The sequence below is a fragment of the Vipera ursinii genome, assembly GCF_947247035.1.
Source record: "Vipera ursinii genome assembly, chromosome: 8".
NCBI classification, from domain to species: Eukaryota; Metazoa; Chordata; class Lepidosauria; order Squamata; family Viperidae; genus Vipera; species Vipera ursinii.
The window spans coordinates 9,927,494-9,950,028 of record NC_139519.1 but is presented as its reverse complement, the minus strand read 5'-3'; the positions used below and the strand labels follow the sequence as shown (position 1 = coordinate 9,950,028).

Genomic DNA, 22,535 nt, shown 5'->3' with positions numbered 1-22,535 from the left:
AAGGCGTCCTTGCGCTTGAATGAGCATCGCTTCTCATTGGCCGCCCACCGCGTCCCCCGATTGGTTCCTGGTCAGGGAAGGGCTTTTAGGAGTGGGGGTGGGGGTGGGGGGGGGAGATAAGAGAAGCTATAAAAGCTCCAGGTTGATCACCTGCAGCGAGTAGGAGGCAGAATCGAAGAAGAAAAGGACGGGCTCTCTTTTCCGTGGAGCCGATTCGGCGAGGTCTCTCTCTCTCTCTCTTTTTCTCCAGCAGCCAAATCCGTCTCTTTGCTCAAGCCGAAGAAGTGGGCAGAGAGAGAAAGAGGGAGAGAAAGAGAGAGAGAGAGAGAGAGAGAGAGAGAGAGCCGAGCGAGCACGCCGCACGAACTTGGCGGAAACTTAAGAGAATGCGCCAAAAGCCCACGCTTCTCCTGCTGCTGGCGGTTGCTGCTTCTGCATCCTATGAACTCGAGCAGAATGACTCCTCGGTCAGCCCCAGGAAGATCAGGCTCGCAGCCCAAAACTCAGGTAACTTCTCCAGATCCTCCTTGGCCTTGAGCGGGGAAGGGGAGAAGTAAAGGGGGAAACCACCACCACCACCACCACCACCCACCCCCGAGTGGGCAAGCGGCTGTGGCCACGCTGAAGCGCTGGGGGGGAAGTTCACCTACGCAAGTGCCCTCTCTGAAATCCAAGAAGCCGGGCGCAAGAAGGAGCTTGCGCAAAGGAAAACTTTCCAGGGGATCAACTGGGTCTCTCTGGCTCGCTCGCTCGCTTGACTTGGCTTGGCTTGGCTGCTCGGGTCACGAGAAGGGTGCAGGCAAGCGATCCCTTGTGGTCTGGGGTTCTCTGGGGGGGGGTCGGGGGAGGGGCGCGCGGGATGAGGGGGGGGGCAGCAAAACCGAGCCTTATCGCGCCATCCTACTGAGAATGCCATCCTTCCGCGAGTTGACAGCCTGACTCGAAATCCCGGGTCGTTTGGAGTAAGATTTCGCCGCACCTTATTCCCTCTTAAGCCCTGCCCTTTGCAGAAGTTAAGCGAAGCAGGTTACCACCCCTCCTTATTTGCAAATTAATTTAAAAAAAAAAAAACCCAATATTCTATTAGTTGGCTTCTCCAAAGACAGAAAATACCAGGTTGGCAAAACGTGCCCTTTTTTTTTAAAAAAAAAAAAAAAGGAAGGAAGGAACCAGCATCCATGCTTAAGTAGGAGCATGGATGCCGGTCCCAGGAGGTGTCTTTAACTTTTCACTTTTCTTTTTTGGAGCCATTTCAGCAATTTATTTATTTATTATTATTTATTTATTTATTTTGCATTGCACAGCCCGACACGCATAGCTTGAGTTTTCCATATGAGCATATATCTTACTGCCTTCAAAGAGCTTTTTTTTAAATAATAATAATAATAATAATAATAATAATAATAATAATAATAATAATAATAATAATAATAATAATAATAATAATAAAAGACATACTGGGAGGTTCTCCGGCTTCCAGTATGGCAAGGTATCACTTCCATCTTAATTTTCAATCAAGGCACCTACACTCCCCTAATCTGACACTTGCCAGGGGGATGGTTTTTATTTCAGATCTGCAGGGCTCTGCAGCATTGATGCTGGAGTATTTGCTCAATTTCCTTTTGTACTTGGTTACTATAGAAACCTAAGGGTCTCAGTTCTTCCAGGGTGTCTAAAAACAATGGGAGCACTAATGCTTATTAAACCTGCAGATTGCAAAGTTCTAAGTTGAATCCATGGAAACATAAGAGAAAGCAGATTCACAGGGTACCTACTGATTTGATTTTTTTTTACCCACTTGGCACATCTAATAGCATTGGAAGAGAATGCCTCAGTTTTAAAGACTCCACTTGCAAGGTACTAAAATGCAAACAAAGGTTAATTTTTTTTAAAAAAAATACTGCTATTGTCCCCCAAAATTCCTTGGTCTCCTGCCTTAGTAAAGCATTTCTTTAAAAAATAATAATACACTTCAATATGTTCCTGATGCCTACAACATGATTGGGTAGAATATAAGGCATATGGTTTAAAAGTGGCATGTAGCTAAGTACAAATTCAGCTTGGAGGGGGGGGATAAAAGGAGATATTGGCATCGATTTAGCCAATCTGCTGGAAGAAAATATTTTTTTACACACAGATAGTCCTCAGCTTATGACGATTGGGACCAGAATTTCCACTGCAAAGCAAGGTGCTTAAGTGAGTCACGCCTGATTTTTTTGACCTTTTTTTTGCCAAGGTTGTTAAGCAAATCACTGCAGTTACGGGTATCACAAAGCCCTTAAGAGAGTCTAGTTTCCCTCTTTGACTCCGCTTATCAGAAGCTGGCTAGGAAGGTCACAAATGGTGATCACATGACTCCAGGATGCTGCAACCATCATAAATACATATTGGTTTGAATTTTGAATTTGAATTTTGATCATGTGACCTTGGGGATGCTGCAATGGTCATAAGTCATTTGTTCAATGCCATTTTAACTTCAGATTGTAAGTTTACTTAATGTTCATTTGCCATAATGTGGATTTTTTTATGAAATATCTTACAAAATACTGTATATCCTAGCTGTGGCTCAAGGTCTGATGTTCCTGATCTTTTCCCCTTCCTCAATTTTACAACATCCCTTCAACTTGTACTGAAAGATCTTGGTTGCCTGAAGTCCATTCACTGAGCTTCATGGCCAAGAAAAAGCTTAAATCAGGGTCTCCATGGGCCTGGTGCAGGGCTCTTCAAACTTGGCCCTTTTATGACTTGTGGACTGCAACTCCCAGAATTCCTCAACCAGCAAGCCTGGCTGAGGAATTCTGGGAGTTGAAATCCACAAGTCATAAAAGGGCCAAGTTTGAAGACCCCTGGCCTAGTGCAACATTGCATTCATTGTCTTTATACAAAATCTTCCATCTGTACTTCACTTTTATGGACTTCCTAAGGTCATCTTTGGTGATGGTTTTCTAATGTATTTCTTCTATTTGAGTCCAAAAGATAAAGACGCACATGCTCATAGATGGCCTTCATAGAATGTCTTTTGGAATAGTGGAGCAGAACTATAAAAATGTTGATTCCACAGTCCATACAAGATAGTAGCTTCAATTCATAAGAATCTTTGCATACCGGGGGCGGGGGGGGGAGGGAGGAGAGACCCGAGGTCTTATGTTGGATTGTTATCAATCAAACAACAAAAGTAAACTTACTTTGCCTCTGCTATGTTCCCATTCCATGTTCACAATCCAGTGTGGGCATTTTCAAAAGTGCCCCTTTATAAAATTGGTCAACCTTATTAAAGAGGTGGTATGTTTATTATCTTATGGTTAGCCAACATAGACAATAAGGCCATTTTGGTTGGTGACTATGGAACCCCATAAGGAAATATCTTTCCAGCTTGCCTCAGTCAACTGTAGCTTGGGGACTTCGGATTTATTGGATGAGAATTCCCATATTTTCTCATCCATCTTGGCCCGTTTCTTCCTTTGGAGTAATCGCGTTAAGCAGATAATTTCAATGATTCATATATCTGATGCTGCTTTTGTAGCTGCTGGGATTCTGAATTAGAATTGGAAATTACTTGTGTTATGGTCAAATTGCCCTGAATCAAATTGTACTGAATTTATAAAGAGCCTTGAGAGAAATATTTCCTTCGGAGAAGTAATATAAAAATATCTCAACTAAATATCAACTCTCTAAAGTGGGTAGGTGTATTAAGATGCTGTACAGCAGGTTGGTAATGATAGAATTGCATCAGTTTGGTAGACTCCAAAATAGCTGTTTGATTTGGAGAATAACATGCAGTTCTGATGCTCACCTGGGCATGGTTTCAGCCCAGAATTTCTATCTTCTGATGCCTCAGAGTTGGGTCCTGATGGGTGGAGAAGGAAGGCATTTCCTTCATCAAACCTTTGGAAATGAATTTGACCCACCCCCACAGGCTGCAGATATATGAGAAACTAGTATTGTAATAGGAAGAGAGGAATATTGTTCAGGGATGGCCATGCAGCAGTGGTGTCAGAAATTGCCTGTCGTTTGTAGTCTTAGAGCAGACATGTCAAACACAAGGCCCGGGGGCCGGATCCGGCCCGCGAAGGGGTTTCATGTGGCCTGCGAAGCCATCCTGGAAACAGTGAGGGACCGGCCCCTGCTGCCTTGGCCCTGGCCCAGAGACCCTCCTCCTGCCAGAGACCCCCAGATCTGTCCCATTCCTGCCCAGGCCCCCATAGGCACCCTTGATGCAAACGATGTAGAGCTGGCCATGCCCACCCAGTAGGCCATATGCACTTTAGCCACGCCCACCCAGTAGGCCACACCCACCCAGGCCATACCCACCCAGCCCCCTGAGGGCAACCGCAATGCTGATGCGGCCCTCAATGAAATTGAGTTTGACACCCCTGTCTTAGAGCATGGTTGATTGTCAAAACTGCTCCCAATTTCTACGGTGGTAGAAAGGAGACAATTTTTTTCTTGAAAGAAAATCTTCCAGGGTAGCAACTGGACTCACTGAGACCCTGAAAGTTGAATACTGTGACCCAAAAATGCAATGAATCCCTTACTAAGGGTGATGTGTCAAGGAGAGCTACCTGGAAGGAAAACATGACTCAGCAAATGTGGCAGATAACCAGCCCCCATCTGAGCTCAAAGCTGCTGTGGTTGAACCAAGTGTGATAGAAGCTCGGGCTAAGTTGTTTTCTGTTTCTTGCCCACCCTTGTCTTTGCAGCGGATGTGGTTCGATGCCTGAATAGTGCCCTCCAGGTGGGATGTGGGGCTTTTGCCTGTCTGGAAAACTCTACGTGCGACACAGGTGGCATGTATGACATCTGCAAATCTTTCCTCTACAGCGCTGCTAAATTTGACACTCAGGTACGGTGCAGATTTGAATATCCTTTTTATGTGCAGCAAGGCTTTCTGATGGGTCAGGAAAGAGCTTTCGCTTGTGAATGTATGAAATTCAGTTGCATATAAAATAGGACAGCTCTTTTGTACACAAAAGACCTTAAGCCTCATCCCTAGCATCTCCTCTCGGGACCGAGAAAGATTTAGATGTGTGTGTGTGGGGGGAAATCTGAGGAGCAGCAGCAAATGAGTAAAATCCTACATAATGTGTATGTGGTCTTCAACTTACAACCAGCATTGGGACCAAGCCAAAATGTCCACTGCTAAGTGAAACAGCTGCCCAGTCAGTCCCAGCCAATTTTACCATCTTTTCAGCCGTGTGATTGTTAAGAAAATCACTGTGGTTAAGTGAAACATTCGGTTGTTAAGTGAAACCATCTTTCCTCATTGATTTTGCTTCTCGGAAGCTATCTAGGAAGGTCACAGAGGGTGATCACATGACCCTGGGACCTTCCAATCATTGTAAATCCATGAATTTTGATCATGTGATGGTCATAAGTGCAAGAACTGTTTAAAAGTCGCTTTTTTCATAACTTTGGTCATTAAACAAAGGAATGGGTATGTTGAGGACTACCTGTAAAAGATTTTTGAGTTTGGCTGCCGGTCGACACATCTGTGACTGAGAAGTTGCTAGGGCCATTGCTATATCTAGAATTCAAATGTTGGGAACCCGTGTGATATGGTTGACATAGAGGTAACTAGATTTTAGTGACCCTTTCTTACATTTAAGACTAAAGTCTTTCATTGATTGCATTTTATATTTTTTTTTAAAGAAAAAGAATTAGGAGCCCTACTTGATCGAGCAATAACTTAGTAATAGTAATAAGCATTAATAACCTTATCTTTTTTTTTCCTGCTTGAAGGAAGGGAGGTCAGAAAGAATCAATGGCATAGCCAATGAAATTCTTGAGTCATTATATTATTATTATTATTATTATTATTATTATTATTATTATTATTATTATTATTATTATTATTATTATTATTAATTTAATTTGTATACCGTCCATCTCCCGAAGGACTCAGGGCGGTGAACAGGGCAATACATATTAAAACAAATGTGATGAAACAATCCTGCAACATTCATTTTAAAGCAATAACCCATAGGAAAGTCTAGTCCTATCTACAGATTTTTGTATGAACCAGCATCCCTTCAGTTATTGAAACCAGCTGCACCAAAGCATTATTGTTTTTTTTGAAGGCCCTATTTCAGATCATCTCATCATGAGCCAGGTCCTTTGGTGTGAGTTGTGAACCCATCAGTTGGTTGGGAGAAGGAACCTTCTCCCATGGATCTTACTGCATCAGTTGATTGATGTTGCAATGGTTCATTTAATGGGCCTGAATCATAAAACATGTAAGGCTTTATAGGTATTATTATCAGTAGGTGGCAACCTCTGGGCAACCATGGGGTGGGCGGAGTCTGTGAAGCTGAAGAGGGTCAGACCCAGTTGGTACTTACATGCAACACTACAAAAACTATAGATTCAAATGAAGGTATTTTTTTAAAAAAACAAAAACCACCTTAATAGAAGACGATGCCATTTTCATATGGCTGCCAAGAAAACAACCTAGGTGCGCTACTAAAATCACCAGTGCAATTTGGACTTTTTTTTCCAGATGAGCATTCATTCTTTAAGTTGGGTGTCACACCTAGCCAACTCAATGCTTTCAAAGGCTGGTATCATGCGGTCAAAAGTAGAAATGGTTGTAATAAAATTATACAACACCTGCTGAAACCCACAGCACGTTGAATTTGCAGTCTGTCATTTCCAGCAGTACTTTTTTCTTCCAATGCAAACTTCATTATTTATTTTTTATTTATTTTAATTCCATTTACCGGTATATTCCACCCTTCTCTGAAGACTCAGGGCGGCTTTACAAACTTAGCAGTAGCCTTCATTCTATGTATATGCCTGCCTATTAGGGCTTTCACATACACCCCAAGCGGCATTATTACAAAGTCAGCTTAATTGCCCCCAACAATCTGGGTCCTCATTTTACCTACCTGGGAAGGATGGAAGGCTGAGTCAACCTTGAGCCTGGTGGGATGCGAACCTGCACTAATTGCAGGCAGCTGGTGTTACTTAAGGAGGCATTAGCCCACTGCTCCACCAAGGCTCTTATTAGGTAAAAGACATGTGAGCAATAAAGATCATGAGTGAGAACGTCTACTCCAGGGGTGTCAAACTGCCGGCCCATGAGCCAGATGCATCACACAGAAGCCGCGCCCACTCAAGCTCTGGCAAGGGGGGGGGAAGTCGCAATACGTTGTGACACATCACATGACATGGCGAGTTTGACACCCCTGGTCTACTCCATTAACTATTTTACCCCACCTTATCAAGTACTTAGAAGGCAAGAGCTGGGCAGCATAAGCAAACCCAACAGCCAACAACTAAAAATCCAGCTATCAACACACCCCAATCAGCATCTAAAAAGCCACATACAACAGGCACCACATTAATATCACACAGAGAACAGAACACACACTGCTAGAGAGAAGGTCCTTGAAGATGGGCTCCAGCACAAGTCCAAAAGCTCAAAAGAGACTAAACCTTTGGTCCCAATGACCAACCCAGTTTGGATCCTGCATTACTCCCCCCCCCACTTTTTTTTTGCTATTTATGAAATAGCTTTGCACCACTTCATTTTTACCTGCTAGAAGTAATGTTAAATTGCAGAAGCATGCATGATCTTCCAAGATCTATGTGCTTCCCGATCTTACCACTTAACTTTTTTACCTACAAACAACTTTTTTTAAAAAAAAAACAAGTCTAAAATGTCTAAGAGCTAAATGAATTTGTCCAGAATCACCAAGATCTAATAGTTACAACTATTTTCATTCCATATCATAGTCTTGCCACTGAAATAAGAAAAGTGTTCGAAATATCATTAGCAAGCACAGATTAACTTGCAGCGGGGGTGGGAAATGAAAGGGCTTTCATATTTACCAGACCTATATGTTCACAAGACTCCAAAAATGGGAAACCAACTCAAAAAATAAGTTTGAGATGTGGCTCATTCATGGTTTCAAATACATCCCTTTCTCCTTTTTACTGCAGTTCTAGCCATTAGAATAAAAGCATTTGGAGCCAGGACTAAATTGGAAATGGGGCGAAATTCATTCTCTAACAGGGATAAGTGGGTAATTTCAGAAATGTGCAACACTCTTATCAGAGAACATAAAAGGAATAAGTTGAAAAGAATGTATAAAATCAAATATAAAAGCCCCCCAGGGTTGAGATAGAATGACTGACCAGAAGTCACCCGGTTGGCTTCAGGCCCAAAGCAGGATGAAAACTCTGCCTTCCCATTTCTAGCCCAGTGTCTTTACACACTACAGCAAAGTCGCTGTCCTAAAAATCCCTTTCGTTTTCACTTGATGCTTACTCAAACGATATAGAAAACCATTGAAATCAATTTTCCCCCAAATCAGGGAAAACTCAAAAGTATTTTGTAGAGGGTATTCAACACCAGTGAAGCTTAGGACCCTAATGTACACCCTAAGCTTTGGAGAAAAAGTAAAGAATTAGGTGCATATTATCTATAGGGTGTTATTTTATCCATACTTGTCCAGGTTTTCTTTGGGCTGTTTCTTTTAAAAGTTAAAACGGGTTTTATATGACGTTATTGCATCCCATGTTGGCTTTATTTTGTTTTGTTGATAATCTAAACAAACTGTTGAAACATTAAAACTTGATACCTTATTATTCGTCACTGACATCCAGTAGTATCAAAATCTTGAAAAACAGGAAAGGAAACGAATATTACTATTTCCACATGATCCTAGATATTCTAGAGCGCAGGTGTCCAACTCACCCTGTCATGTGATGTGTTGCGACATATCACGACTTTTTTTTTTTTTTTGCATTGCCGGAGCACGGCCTCCGCATGATGGAATCGGCCCGCGGGCCGGCAGTTTGACACCCCTCTTCTAGAGGTTTGCTTTAATGGAAATTTTGACCTAAGAAAAAGGGTCAAATAATAGAGGAACAAAATATGTTTTTTTTTACTTGGTTTAAACTCGTGAAAATGATAAAGCAATCACAAGAACTTTGCTAAACCATGTCTGAGCCATTCAAAACAGACACTTCCATATCTACAGAGATTCACAGTCACCCAGGTCATGGTTGTCCCATAGGCGCTTTTTCAAAAGGCAACTGGATTTTCTTGTTTTCCTTGAAGACCTTTTGCTTCTCGTACAAGAAGCTTCTTCAGTTCTGAACTGAAGAAACTTCTTGGCTGAGAAGCGAAAGGTCTTCAAACAAAACAAGAAAGTCCAGTTGCCTTTTGAAAAAGTGCATGGTTAGAACAGCTCCTTCTGGTGTTAAAGCAGCCCGGGATGTTTTGCAGACCTCTAGTTAATATATCTGAGGGCTGTGTGATCAAAATTCAGAGCAGAAGATGTTGTTTTAAGGGCTATATTAAGTTGTCTAACAATATTTCTCTTTCCATAATAAGTCCTTGGGGAGGGGAAATGAAGCAGAGTTATTAATGTGGGACCATTTTCACACCCAAGAATAATTCGCTTTTTAGCTGCCTTTCCCTTTTAGTTCGTTTTGATAGCTGCAGCAAATGGGGCTGATGGAAGGGTTCAGGAATGCAAATAATGGTGATGTGGGGTGAAACAGATCCTATCTCCTTATGGCTTGGTCAGATGTGAAAATCTCTTTGGTTATAGGTCAGGCAACCCCAGGTCTCCAAGCAAGATTGTTAGGTTAGTGCAGGGGTCTTCAAACTTGGCCCTTTTATGACTTGTGGACTTCAACTCCCAGGAAAGGGCCAGGTTTGAAGACCCATGGGTTAGTGGTATTCAGAATGACTCTGAATCATTCCTTATCCGTGGAAGGAAGTTACAGAGAACATGGTCATAAACCATTTCTGATCAGAACTATACAATGATAGAGTAGTCTACCTATGGAGGTTGTGGGCTCATCTGTTTCTGTTGCTCCCCTCTGGGAGGGGGTTTCAAAGTATTTCCAGCAGGACTACCAGATTCTGTAACAATTTTGTTCCTTATGCCATCCGTCTGATAAACTCGCAAGATTCGTTTTTCTCATCATGTATACATCATGTATACATCCAAACTCAACTGTGTTGTTTTTCTGTGTCATAGAATATAGGTGGGTATATGGGGGGGGGAAATTCTTTCGTTTTGTCCTATTTGTGTAGCGTGTATTGGAGGTGGTGACCCTTTGAGAGCTGTATGCATGAAATTTCATTTTAATGTGTGCCGATTAGTGTACATTTAAAGTGACAATAGTTATGCTATTCTATTCTATTCTATTCTATTCTATTCTATTCTATTCTATTCTATTCTATTCTATTCTATTCTATTCTATTCTATTCTATTCTATTCTATTCTATTCTATTCCATTCCATTCCATTCTCCTAGAAGTTTTAAAGATGCTTAACCTCCCATAAATGCTTTAAGTGGTTTCCCCTAACTATTGCAGAGGGTTAGACAACTGCACATTATCTTTCCGGTTTGTTCTAGTTCCACAGTTCCATGCTGTTAAAGAGTTCTGTATACAGCTTTAAGCAGATGCAAATAGCCTAGCTAAACGTTTGTACGACTATCATCTGGGAAAGCCCACAATGGCCTTCAGTTCAAAGCATGATGCTCTACAAAGAGCAGGTTGGGACAAGGGATCTCTTTTCTGTCAATGCATTATTTTCCCACAAGCTGTGTAGAGCAGGGGTCCCCGACCCCCAGTCCATGGACTGGCATCATTACGTGGCATGCCAGAAACCAAGCCGCACAAACAAGCGAAGCCACATCTGTGGGATGCAGGCAGCATGCAAAACCATGCCCTCCCCAGTCGATGGAAAAACCTCTCTCCATAGAACTGGTCCCTGGTGCCCAAAAGGTTGGGGCCACTGGTGTAGAGCCTCGGAAGAAGGTGCCTCGTGGGGTGGAAAAGGGAGTGTTCTTTTTCAAGAGGAAACAAATGTGCTTTTCCCATTTTTGGAGTTGGCAAGGAGACTGAATTTGTCCCTAGTTGGAAAGCTATATACGTTCTAGCTGTGCCTGATGTGGGTCCCCTTCATGCAGGTGACTAGGAGTTAGAACAACCTGGACCTTCCCTTCTCCAGGAGATAACCTGGGCCACTGAAATTGAAATTTATTGATTTATTCAGTCAATGACCAGCAATATAAAGTAATAAAAAGAGAGTAACAGATAGCAATTACAATCAGGATCAACAGGGAGAAGTGGGTGCAATTATATATTTCCAACTGTAAAATAAATCAAAGATCTAAACACTCCTATTACAATAATACTATATTTATCTTATACTAATTAACCAAATATAATAAAACTATATATTAAAACATATGGCCTGTAAAAGTTATTGGAAAATAACTAAGGAAAATGTTGACTAGAGATAAAGAACTCTAGTTCTCTAAACTGTTGCAGCAGTACAAAATGTTCCTATTGATCTGAATCCTGGAGAAGATAGTTCACATATACTCCCTATTAACCTAATAGAAAGAGAATGTACATTGATCTGATGTCCCTTGTAGAACTTGCAGGACTATAAAAGACCTGGGAGATGTTTTCAACTTCCTTATTGCCACATGTACATGTTTGCTCTGCTATTGGAAATCTGGGCCACTGATCGTTGGCTGTGGGATTAACAGCCTTTTGTGGAGAAGCAGGCTCGACATTGCAATGAAGAAAGACTTCCAAACTATCACTCTTTATTGCATTCCTTTTGACTAATCTAGACACTCCTTAGATTCTTCCTGCAGCTCAAGTTTGGAAGAAGCTCTTGAATGCCATTAGGAAGCATGGAGAATTTCAGCAATGTCCATTCCATTCTGCTGAAACATCTCAAAAGGGGCTTTCATTTTTCTACTTCATTCTCAGAGTCTTCAGAATTTTTGTGTGTGGGGGGGGGGGTTCAGCTTGTTTTAGGGTTGTGAGTTGGCAAAAGGAGGGGTGTTTGTGGTGCACATCCCTCTTCTCCCTCTCTCTGCAGGGTCCTTGACTAGTCCTGATTTTGGAACTGATCTGAGGTTCCTTCCCTTGTGACTTGTGGTGTGGGAGGCTGCAAACAATTGATGTTAATGGGAAAATATTACATTAACACACCAGCCTTCAGACTAATTGTCATTCCTCAGCATAGGACTTTCTGATACTAAAATAGACATGAGATATTTGGTACAACTTGAGTTGAAACCACTGTTTCTTCATTCCCTGTTTGAGTAATAGCTGTAGCAAACGTATTTGCTACTGTTACTTTCATGTATTTTGTTAAGCAGAGCTTATCTGATTTTGGTTAACCATCATGATTAATAAACTCTGGCTTCTAGCTGAAGTGAATCCAGCCTCTCCAAATATGCCTATTTTGGAAATGAGGAACAATGAAGGTAGAAAATTAAATACTGGTTGGTCTTTCCTAAATCATTTAAAGGGAGCTCAAAGTTTCAGTTGTGTTCCCATTATCAAATCTTGCTGAACTTCAGCAAACTATCTAGAGCTTCTTTGTTGGATGAAGTCTCCTTGTCTGCCTACCTCTGAGATAGAGGACTAGACTTGCAAATGAAGTTTGCAAGTGAAGCTACTGGGAAATGCAAAGTTGGTCCCTTGCATTTGACAGCTCCTAAACTAGCTTCCCCAAACCTGGTGTCTTCCAGATCCACTGAATTCTCATACTTCAGTGTCCTGCCAGCTTGGAAGTGTGATTGCTGCAAGTCCAAATCATCTGGGAAGACTTAATATTCCGAGCTTTCAGACTCATACTGGAGCCCATCTTCAGGCAACTTGTGTGTGTGGGTGTGTGTACGCACAAGTTCCAGAAGATGGGCTCCAGCATGAATCCCAAAGCTTGAAAGACTAAATTTGTTCTCCTGGTGACCAACTCAGATTGGATCCTGCAACATTATCCTGGGACGTGTATTCATCTTCCTTCATTCATCTGGGAAGAATGTATATATATATATATATATTCTTCCCAGATGAATGAAGGCAAATATACATGTCCCAGGATAATGTATACATATACATATACATATATAATGTATACATATACATATACATATATATACATACACATACATACACATAGATACACATACATACACACATATACACATGTATGTATGTATGTGTGTGTGTGTGTATGTGTATGTGTATGTATATATATATATGTGTATATGTATATGTATATATATGTATGTATATGTATATGTATGTATGTGTATGTATATGATGTGTGTGTGTGTGTATAGGCCTCATATTGTTGTAAGCCTTGTGTGCTTTTATAATTTAATCAGTTTTATGCACTGTTACTCTAAATAAAGTACGTAGAATATAAGCCTTGAAAGAGACTTTGGGAATCGTGATTAGGATTCCTGCCTGCTGGCATTCCCAACTGATCATCACTTTTCAGCCAAAGGGGAAGCTCCTGATTCTGTCTTCTCCATTGTTGAACAACTCTTAGAGGCAGTAAATTTTCCTAAGGTCCAACTATTTTTCCAGCTGTCCTTAGGAAGAATTCAGGGACAACTCTGAGGAATAATAGTGGGAGTTTGAAACTCAGGTCAAAAATTGATGCGAGGGATCTTTGATGTTCTCTGAACTTGATTGTTTTCCTGCAGATGTTTCATTACCCAAACTAGGTGACATCACCAGTGCTCAGTTGCTGTCCCATGGGTTTTAACTTAGTTCCTTACATGTTTCTGTCCTCCTTGTGGCAGGGGAAGGCCTTTGTAAAGGAAAGTCTGAAATGCATTGCCAACGGCATCACATCCAAGGTGTTCCTAGCCATTCGCCGGTGTTCCACATTCCAGCGTATGATTTCAGAAGTGCAGGAAGAATGTTATAGCAAGCTGGACATCTGTGGCATTGCAAAAATGAACCCAGAAGCCATCACAGAAGTGGTCCAACTCCCAAACCAATTCTCAAACAGGTAGGTCTGATATTCCTTTAAATGACCCAGGTTGGGCTTTGACCGAGGGAGGTTCAAGTCCTTGGCCAACAAGATTCTATTTTTGGCTTGTTTGTATCCTAACACATTTAAAAAATACTATATATGACACATGTATAGACCTACCCCCTACAGAAAGTAACGTATAAATACTATTCACTGTCCATCTTGAATACATAACAGAAGGAAGAAGCTTTAGAGATCCCAAGGTTAATACTGTATGGGACAAAGCTGTGACTGAATCTGGATGTTCTGCTTCAGATACTACGGAGCCCCCTCCTCCCAGGAGGAGGAGGTGAAATTTAGGCCTGGGTTTAATCTCAGCCAAATTGAAAAAGGCTGCAGTGTGAACCCCAGAGAAAACACCTCCAGGCAATGTGTAGCAGCTCCATTGGCTGGGAAATCTTGGTTTGTCAGTCCTGACTTACTAAAGGGGTAGGAGACTAAGACAGCTTTGGGCTGGCTGAGTAGTAGGGAAGGGAAGGTTAACAGGGTGGCAGGAGTTGTGCCATCAAAACGTTGCCCTTTTTTATGTGTACAGCATACAAAAAAAAAGAAGCAAGACCTCAGTTACACGTTTGCAGACGTGACTTTTATGACCCCGCATGAGTGGCCTATTAAAATATTGGGACTGCTGTGAACCACAAAACAGAACACGAGCATTAGACGTATTCTAGTTTTCCCGAAAACATTATTGAAAGAATGGGCCAAACAGTCACAGCATGTTCTTAAAACGTGGTGGGGTTTTGTTTTGGTTTGGTTTTTTTGAGTGACTGAAATAAAAGGCTACTACTGCAGCTAGAAATAAACCCAACAGGATTTCCTAGTAAGTAAGTTGACACTTCCCACACCCCTTCCAAAGGTACTAAGAATGGCTAAGTTGGTGATAGACTCGAACAGGAAGTCATTAAAAAGTCAGCACATCTTCCTGTGGTTTAGCCCGAAGAAACATTTGTGATACAGGAAGCAAGGTTTAAGCTTCGTATATTGACATTTATTCTAAAATACTGCCATTCTCAAGACAGATTTTTTTTAAAAAACAACAACAACAACAACAACAACCTAAAAGATAATCTTCACACTTGGTCCGGATGGTAACTTTTTCTGAATTTAAATCCTACAGCCAGGATGAGGTTCCCATAAAGAAGTGTACACTAGAAAATATAGGAAATGGTCTTCTGTATGAGGTCAGACTATTCAGGAAATTTGAATTGGGTAAATCTGCAGCGAAGCAAAAGGATTTTCCATTCATCCCTGAGGGAAGGAAAAAATCAGATTCTGGATTCTCCACGTCCTTCCATGTCTCCGCTGGGAAAATTATTGGAGCTGACAGCATTTAGAGAGGGTGAAACTAAGAGTGAATGTTTCAGAACTATTGATGGAGTAGAACTGAATCCTGCTTATGGACAAGGATATTTAGCTTTATTGCCATTTATTGTATGATGAATGGTTGAGGGAGCTAGGTATGTTTAACCTATCATAGAGGAGGATGAGGGGGAGGGGCATGATAACTGTCTTCCAGTACTGGTAAAGGTAAAGTTTCCCCCGCACATGCGTGCTAGTCGTTTCCAATTCTAGGGGCTGGTGCTCATCTCCGTTTCAAAGCCGAAGAGCCAGCGCTTGTCCGAGGACATCTCCGTGGTCATGTGGCCGGCATGACTAGATGCCAAAGGCGCACGGAATGCTGTTACCTTCCCACCGTAGTGGTCCTTATTTTTCTACTTGCATTTTTACGTGCTTTCAAACTGCTAGGTTGGCAGAAGCTGGGACGAGTAACAGGCGCTCACTCTGTTACGCGGCACTCGGGATTCGACCCGCCAAACTGCCGACCTTCTGATCGACAAGCTCAGCGTCCTAACCCACTGAGCCACTGTGTCCCTTTTCCATTACTTGAGGGGCTGTCAAAGAGCAGAGAGAATTGACTTATTCTCCAAAACACCAGTGGACCAGACAAGAAGTAATGGGTGGAAGCTTATTAAAGAGAGAGCCAACCAAGAAGTAAGAAGAAGAATGTTCCTGGCTGAGGAATTCTGGGAGCTGAAGTCCAAAAGTCATAAAAGGGCCAAATTTGAAGACCCCTGCCATAGACACATACTGATTATCTGCTGTTATGTCAGACTTGACTCTTTGCAGATCCAGTCCTCGAATTACAACCATTCATTTAGCCACCATTCAAAGTTACAACAGCACTGCAAAAGTGAGCAGTTTTCACACTTACAAACTGTTGCAGCATCTCCACGGACACATCAAAATTAGGATGTTTGGCAATTGTTTCATATTTATGACAGTTGCAATGTCCGGGGGGGGGGGTCATGTGATCCCCTTTTGCGACCTTCTGACAAGCAAAGTCAATGGGGAAACCAGATTCCCTTAACAACCATGTTACTAACTTAACAACTGCAATGACTCACTTAATGACTGTGGCAAGAAAGGTCGTAAACTGAGGAAAAACTCACTTAACAAATGTCTCATCAGCAGAAAGGTTGGGCTCAATTGTGGACTTAAGTCAAGGACTATCTGTGAAGATCTGTCCAGACTTGGTCTTTCAGCAGTGCCCCCATAGCCCCTGTAATGGAGTCCCACTTCCCATGTTGCCCTCCTCTTCTCTTTTCTTCCACATTTCCCAGGATGAGAGAGAAGAAGAAAATGATATAAATTATGACCAGTGTTTTATAACTTTTATATTTGTTTAGCCCTCTTGAGAGCTCAGAGAATTTGCCTACGGTTGTGATCTAAATTTAGATCTCCTTTTCTCCGAGATTTCAATTCCATTTTATCCCCATGGCACTCAGTGTGCTTTCTGGGCCAAGAATGGATTTGAAGTGTAGGTCCACCGTAACGATTACAACACACTGGGTCTCCTGCATTTCCTCTATACTTCAGAGGAATTGAAAGAGGAAGATTTTGTGGCTGAGGCCAAGCAATTTCCTAAGCTTTAGCTCCGTCTCTTAAACACTATGCCATTTCAAGTTAATTGACTCCAGATGAGTAAAATTGGGAAGTCTTTTGTTGCTTTCACCTCCAGCAGCCAGCCCTTAGGTGAAAATGACAGAGGGAGCATTCTTGACTTGACCAATTTAATATAAAGGCCTCTGGTGCGTCTTTTGCTAGTCCCTAAGTGAAACAGCCAAGTGGATGAGCATCTAACGGGATTTAAACCTGCCCCCCTTCCCGTTTCTCATCCGCCTTTCAAAATTGACATGTGCGGCACTAAAACAGGTTCTCGGCCCATTCTTGCGCAAATTTCCTCTCTGTAAATGAAAATATGACTTGCATGTCTGGAGCGGTTATTATGGGGCTGGAAAAAAAATATTTCAGATTTTTAAGACACCAGCGTCTGGATCATCGGAGGAGCTGACTTCCCAAACCCTCTGAGGCAAACCTATGGGAACAATTCATGAGATTAGCCTTCCTTGTGTTGCTCTGCCATTCTGATGTGACTGCGGGCAGTTGCTGGGTGGGAAAAGGGCAGGGGTCTTCAAACTTGGCCCTTTTATGACTTGCGGACTTCAACCCCCAGAATTCAACCCCCACGCGTGCCTGGCTGAGGAATTCTGGGAGTTGGAGTCCGCAAGTCATAAAAGGGCCAAGTTTGAAGACCCCTGGAAAAGGGTCTCAGCTTGATTAAAGCTCTTTGTCAGAGAAGGGGCAGCCCAGTTGCTTTCAGGGCGAGATGGCTGAAAGACTGATGGTACTGTTTAGCTTAGGAGGCGCCGAGACCTGGCTGATGGAACTGACTAATACGTTGCCAGCGAGGAGTGCAGTTTGATGTGATTTATTTGTGCTTTTTAATGGACAAATGTGGAGGTACCCAAGAGAAGACCCAGAGGAGCTTTCTTTCCAAAGGCAACTGGTCTTTCTTGCTTTGCTTGAAGATATTTTGCTTCTCAATCAAGGAGCTTCTGAAGTTCTGATTGAATGGTGGCGAATGGCAGGATTTATGTTCCTTGCAATCATCCTGCAGAAATCCTTCCGTTCTCCACCATTCAAGTCAGAACTTAAAAAGCTTCTTGGATTGGAAGTGAAAAGTCCAGTTGCCTTTTGAAAGACGTCACCTTTGGGACAACCATCACCTGAATGGCTGAGAATCGCCACAGACATTTCCCAACAGAAAAGAATATCTGTAGCTCAGGATTGAAGTGCAGAGTCCTTAGTGTTCTCCGAGATTGGCTGTTTGCTTGCAGTTGGTTCATTACCCAACTTGATACATCATCAGTGCAACAACCAAGCTCAGAGAGCACCAAGGACTGCACAAATCCAGAGGTCTCATATTACAATTACATATTACAATGCATTTTCACTTCAGACATTTTCACATTGTTCTCCGATGTTTATCTACGCTTTTAGTGTATTTCAGTTGTGGTTTTAGGGTCATAGAATAGAAAGGTTAGAAGACTATTTAGTCCAGGGGTATCAAACTGCTGGCCCAAAGGGCCAGATGCGTCACGCAGAAGCCGCGCCCACCCCATTGCCGGCAATGGCAAAACAGTCCCGATATGTCGCGCAATGTCACCTGACATCGTCAGTTTGACATGTCTGATCTAGTCCAACCTTCTGCCAAGGCACATATACATTACAATGGCATTTCCAAAGTTGGCTATGCAGTCCCTGTTGAAATACCTCCAAAAACAGTTGTTATCATTAGAAAATCTTTCCTGACCTCAAATCATTTCCTTGTAATTTGACCTCCCCAAAAGGGAATTGAATTTAATTGAATTGATTGAAATGGTAATACTGCTTCACTGCAGTATCCAAATATGGATTTGATTTGCAAACGCCGATTTGAAGTGCAGTGTACAGGTAGAGTCCTTGACTTACAACAGTTCATTTATTGACCGTTTGAAGTTACAAGGGCACTGACAAGTGACTTATGATCATTTTTCACATTTGTGACCATCGCAGCATCCCCGTGATTACAGAATCAAAATTCAGTCACTTGGCAACTGACTCATATTTATGACGGTTGCAGTGTCTCCGGGGTCATGGGGTCCCTTTTGCGACCTTCTGACAAGCAAAGTCAATGGGGAAGGCAGATTCACTTAACAACGGTGTTACTAACAACTGCAGTGATTCGCTTTAAAAAATGTAGCACGAAAAGTCCTAAAATGGGGCAAAACTCACTTAACAAATTTCTCCCTTATGAACATACATTTTGGGATCAATTGTGGCCGTACGTCGAGGTCTATCTGTACACATTTCTAGAATAAACTAGAATAAACAAAGCTTTGGCTTTGGCTGGTACTCTGCTCTCATAGGACTGATGATGGCTGATGGTTGGAGAACATTCATCACAAAGCACCACCAGGATAGCAGTAGAGATTCAGCTCCAAAAGTTTACACCTTCATAAGCTGACAAAGGACAGAAGAAAAAAATGGAAGAGAAGTAGCAGCAGTGTTCATCCCAGGAAAGCAGAATATGGAATTATTTTAGACCCTAGCATTCACTTAGGCTTCTGACGCAAGAGTTGGAGACTAAGAGTTATTTTTAAAAGCCATGCAGAAAACACAAGCTTTGTATAAAGATTGAAATGAGAGAAGAATTTTGTGTTGCACTTTTATGGGCAGATGGATAGGTGGAGGAAAATACTCTTGAGTGAGCAGAAACATCTTAGCATGATTGAGAAGTAAGCACAGCATAGCACCAGGATGTTGAACTACCAAAGAAAAAAGATACAGTGATGTTCAGAAGCTGGCTTGGCTGACAGATGGATTTTATTTTCAGATAGGTTGTCTCCACCAGACCTACCACCAGTAAACTAGCATGAACAATACAGGGTAGCCTGGCTGGGAAACATTGCTCTGTCCTCACCATTCTTCCATCTACTACCTTCTCTCCATCATCTACTCCTTGAAGGAGTCAGCCTTACCATAGTGTAATGTGGCAACAGCTTTTAATGGCAGGTGCTCATGAACAGCAGCCCATGGGGTTCAGGAGAGCTGTGTAACCCTATGGTAATCAAAAATTTAAAGTTTTTAAGGAAACCTTTTGTCATTTAATAAAAGGTGCTACCAAACTGATCATTTTTGAAGAGGCTGCTAGAAGCCTCCTCTGTTTTCTTCTGCTACCTATTGACAGAGTTGACCCTATCATGGGCCATGGTTAAGGTATATTGTCACCAGTGCTTTTTTTGTCAAAGAAAAAGGTGCCGGAACTCACACATGTCATACAACCCGCCTTGCCTACTGTACAAGGTTTCATCCAAAAAAGGTGCCGGAACTCCGTTCTGAGGGTTCTATGACAAAAAAAGCCCTGATTGTCGCCAAAGATTTGGGCTGTGCAAAAATAGGTTGAGTGTTCTTAAGCCACAAAACCACCTTCATCTCCATCTCTAAATATTAAGCTACTGACCTGTTATAACGAGTGCTGGTCCTGAATATTGCCCCAATATTGGACTTTCTTGGTTTTTTTTCCTTTGAAATGTTTCGCTTCTCAGGCAAGAAGCTTCTCCAGTTCTTTTTCTTCAAAGAAAGAAAAAAAAGTCCAGTTGCCTTTTTGAAAAAGCACCTCTGGGACAACCATGACCTGGATGATTGAGAATCTCCATAGATTTTCTGCATACTGGCTTCTGAATGGTCCTGAATTGTATGAACTCTGTTGAGCCTGGGTCAATCTTATGGAGTACTAACTAATGTTGTCTTTATGCAGGTATTACAGCAAACTTGTGAGAAGTTTGCTGGAGTGTGGAGAAGAAACAGTCGGGACCATTAAAGACAGTTTGATGGCCAAAATTGGACCAAACATGGCCAGCCTGTTCCATCTCCTGCAGACAGATCGTTGCGCCCAAATTCATCCGAGAGCAGACTTCAATCGGAGACGCATCGCCGAGCCTCAAAAGTTAAAAATCTATTTGAGGAATCTCCGGGGGGAGGGACCTTCACCAGCCCACGTGAAGAGTGATTCTTCAGAAAGTGTGTAATGTGTGCCACTGAATGAGTAGAGAATCCCAGTTGTACCAAACTAAGAAATTGCTCTTTTTTTCCTTTTGCATTCACAATACACCAGAAATGTACTGTAACTGACTTCTAAGGACATTGAGCCAATCTATACATTCAAACAAACAAACAAAAGGGACAAGGCATAGTGTTCCTGGGACTGTACCACTTAAAGATTGAGGTGGGGAAAACTGCCTATTTAAAGCCTAATACTGCAAATGTACTCACGCTTAAATAGTTCTTTCAACAGTCTAAAATATTTCATGAGGACCTCCTTTAATTGGGAAAGAATAGTTGACAGTCTACTTCTTTTCCTCTGCCATTAATCATAGCATATTCTGAAGTGGTACAGTCAGAAATAATTGGTTCTCCATGTTTTCTGTGGAAGTATAGATTGGTCCCTGGTCATCTGCTATAGAATTTTTACTTCTCATCCCCCGGTCCCACCCCACCTTTCAGACAAACTGTATGAAAATAGAATTCTGGTTTAGGACTGTATAAAAGCTCCATTTCATCATGGAATGGTGGATCCATTGATCTGCCCCCAACAGATCAAACGAATATAAGCTTTTTGAAAGTGATCATAAGAGCACTTCAGCAGACACCAAACTTTTCTTGTACTGTAGCTCAAGTGACTTGACAGTCAGTCAGTGTAGATATAGTTCTGCTTATCCTAAGTGGAAGACAAGAATGGGGAGTCTAAAACAAAGCGAGAAGAAAGAAAAATGTGTATTCTGTAGGCCTCGTTGATATGAATGGTACTGGTTCATAGGCAAATATCATGGTCCTATCTAGACTCTGAATCTCAATGCTCCAAGGTTTAATTTTCTCACTTCTGAGAGTTCCTGAGATGACTATTTTTAATCAACGTTGACCACTTTGAATTCTGACAGTAAAAGAGGGTCCTATAACAAATGAGCAGTTCATCTTGGATTGCTTGGAATGTTGTCCCAGCCTTTCTGATTAAGTGAAGAAACAATATTTTCGCTGGCCTGAGGACTGAGCCAATGAAGAGCTAAGTCTTGAACTTTTCTAACAACTAGATTTGCTGCCCCTTCAGGTCTTCCTCAAAAAAAAAGGCATTTTGCCAAAGATTAGATATTTATCTTTTTTTTTCCTTACACTACTCTGCAAAATCCAGAGGTTGTAAGCAGGTGGGGTAAGATGAAGTGATGTCCAAGTTGTTCTTCTGGGACTTTGAAACACCAACAACTTGTATGAAATGTGCTGCTGCCTTTGCATTGCGAGAGTTTCACTTCCTGTGGACAGTTCCTCCCCACTTTCCATTTCAACATATGGCAAGACCTTAGCCATAGAATTGTCATGGGTGGCATTAAAAATTATGTTCAAGATTTATCGTCCGCATCCTGCTGTCCCCTGATGTGTTGAGCTATGGCTCTCATCACTTTCCAGCAGCATGCTTGTTATAGAGTGATTGTAGACATAATCCAACACATCATAAGTACACTGGGTGGGAGACGACTGTCCAGTCCTAGTCCTAACTGAGGGTGGTGAAATTGTCTTGCACTGCCCCTCTTGAGGCTGTAGGTAGAGAACTTTATGATGGAATGTGGCATGCCCAAAACAAAGTGTTTGCATGAGAAATTGGTATGTGTAGGGATAGGTTTGGTTATATCTCAGTGGACATACTATTTTGCTAGAAGAAAGTCTTGTGTTGTTTGGACAGAAGGGCAGTTGTTTTATTTTAAGAGTAGCCTCTTACAGTTTGAAGTGGAAGGTCTTCACTAGAGGACCCTTGCATGGTAGTGGACAGAAGGGCTTAAGACGT

General features: G+C 42.0%; 1 protein-coding gene across 1 annotated transcript; it reads left to right on the top strand.

Annotated features, from left to right (window-relative positions):
• Window positions 1–243: 243 nt before the first annotated feature.
• On the top strand, window positions 244–20,730 carry STC1 (stanniocalcin 1; the record flags this gene model as incomplete). Its single annotated transcript, XM_083368129.1, has 4 exons — window positions 244–507; window positions 4,701–4,843; window positions 13,584–13,795; window positions 20,460–20,730. Exons 1-4 carry the CDS (start codon window positions 387–389, stop codon window positions 20,728–20,730), a joined length of 747 nt encoding a protein of 248 aa, XP_083224255.1. The 5' UTR covers window positions 244–386.
• Window positions 20,731–22,535: the final 1,805 nt, after the last annotated feature.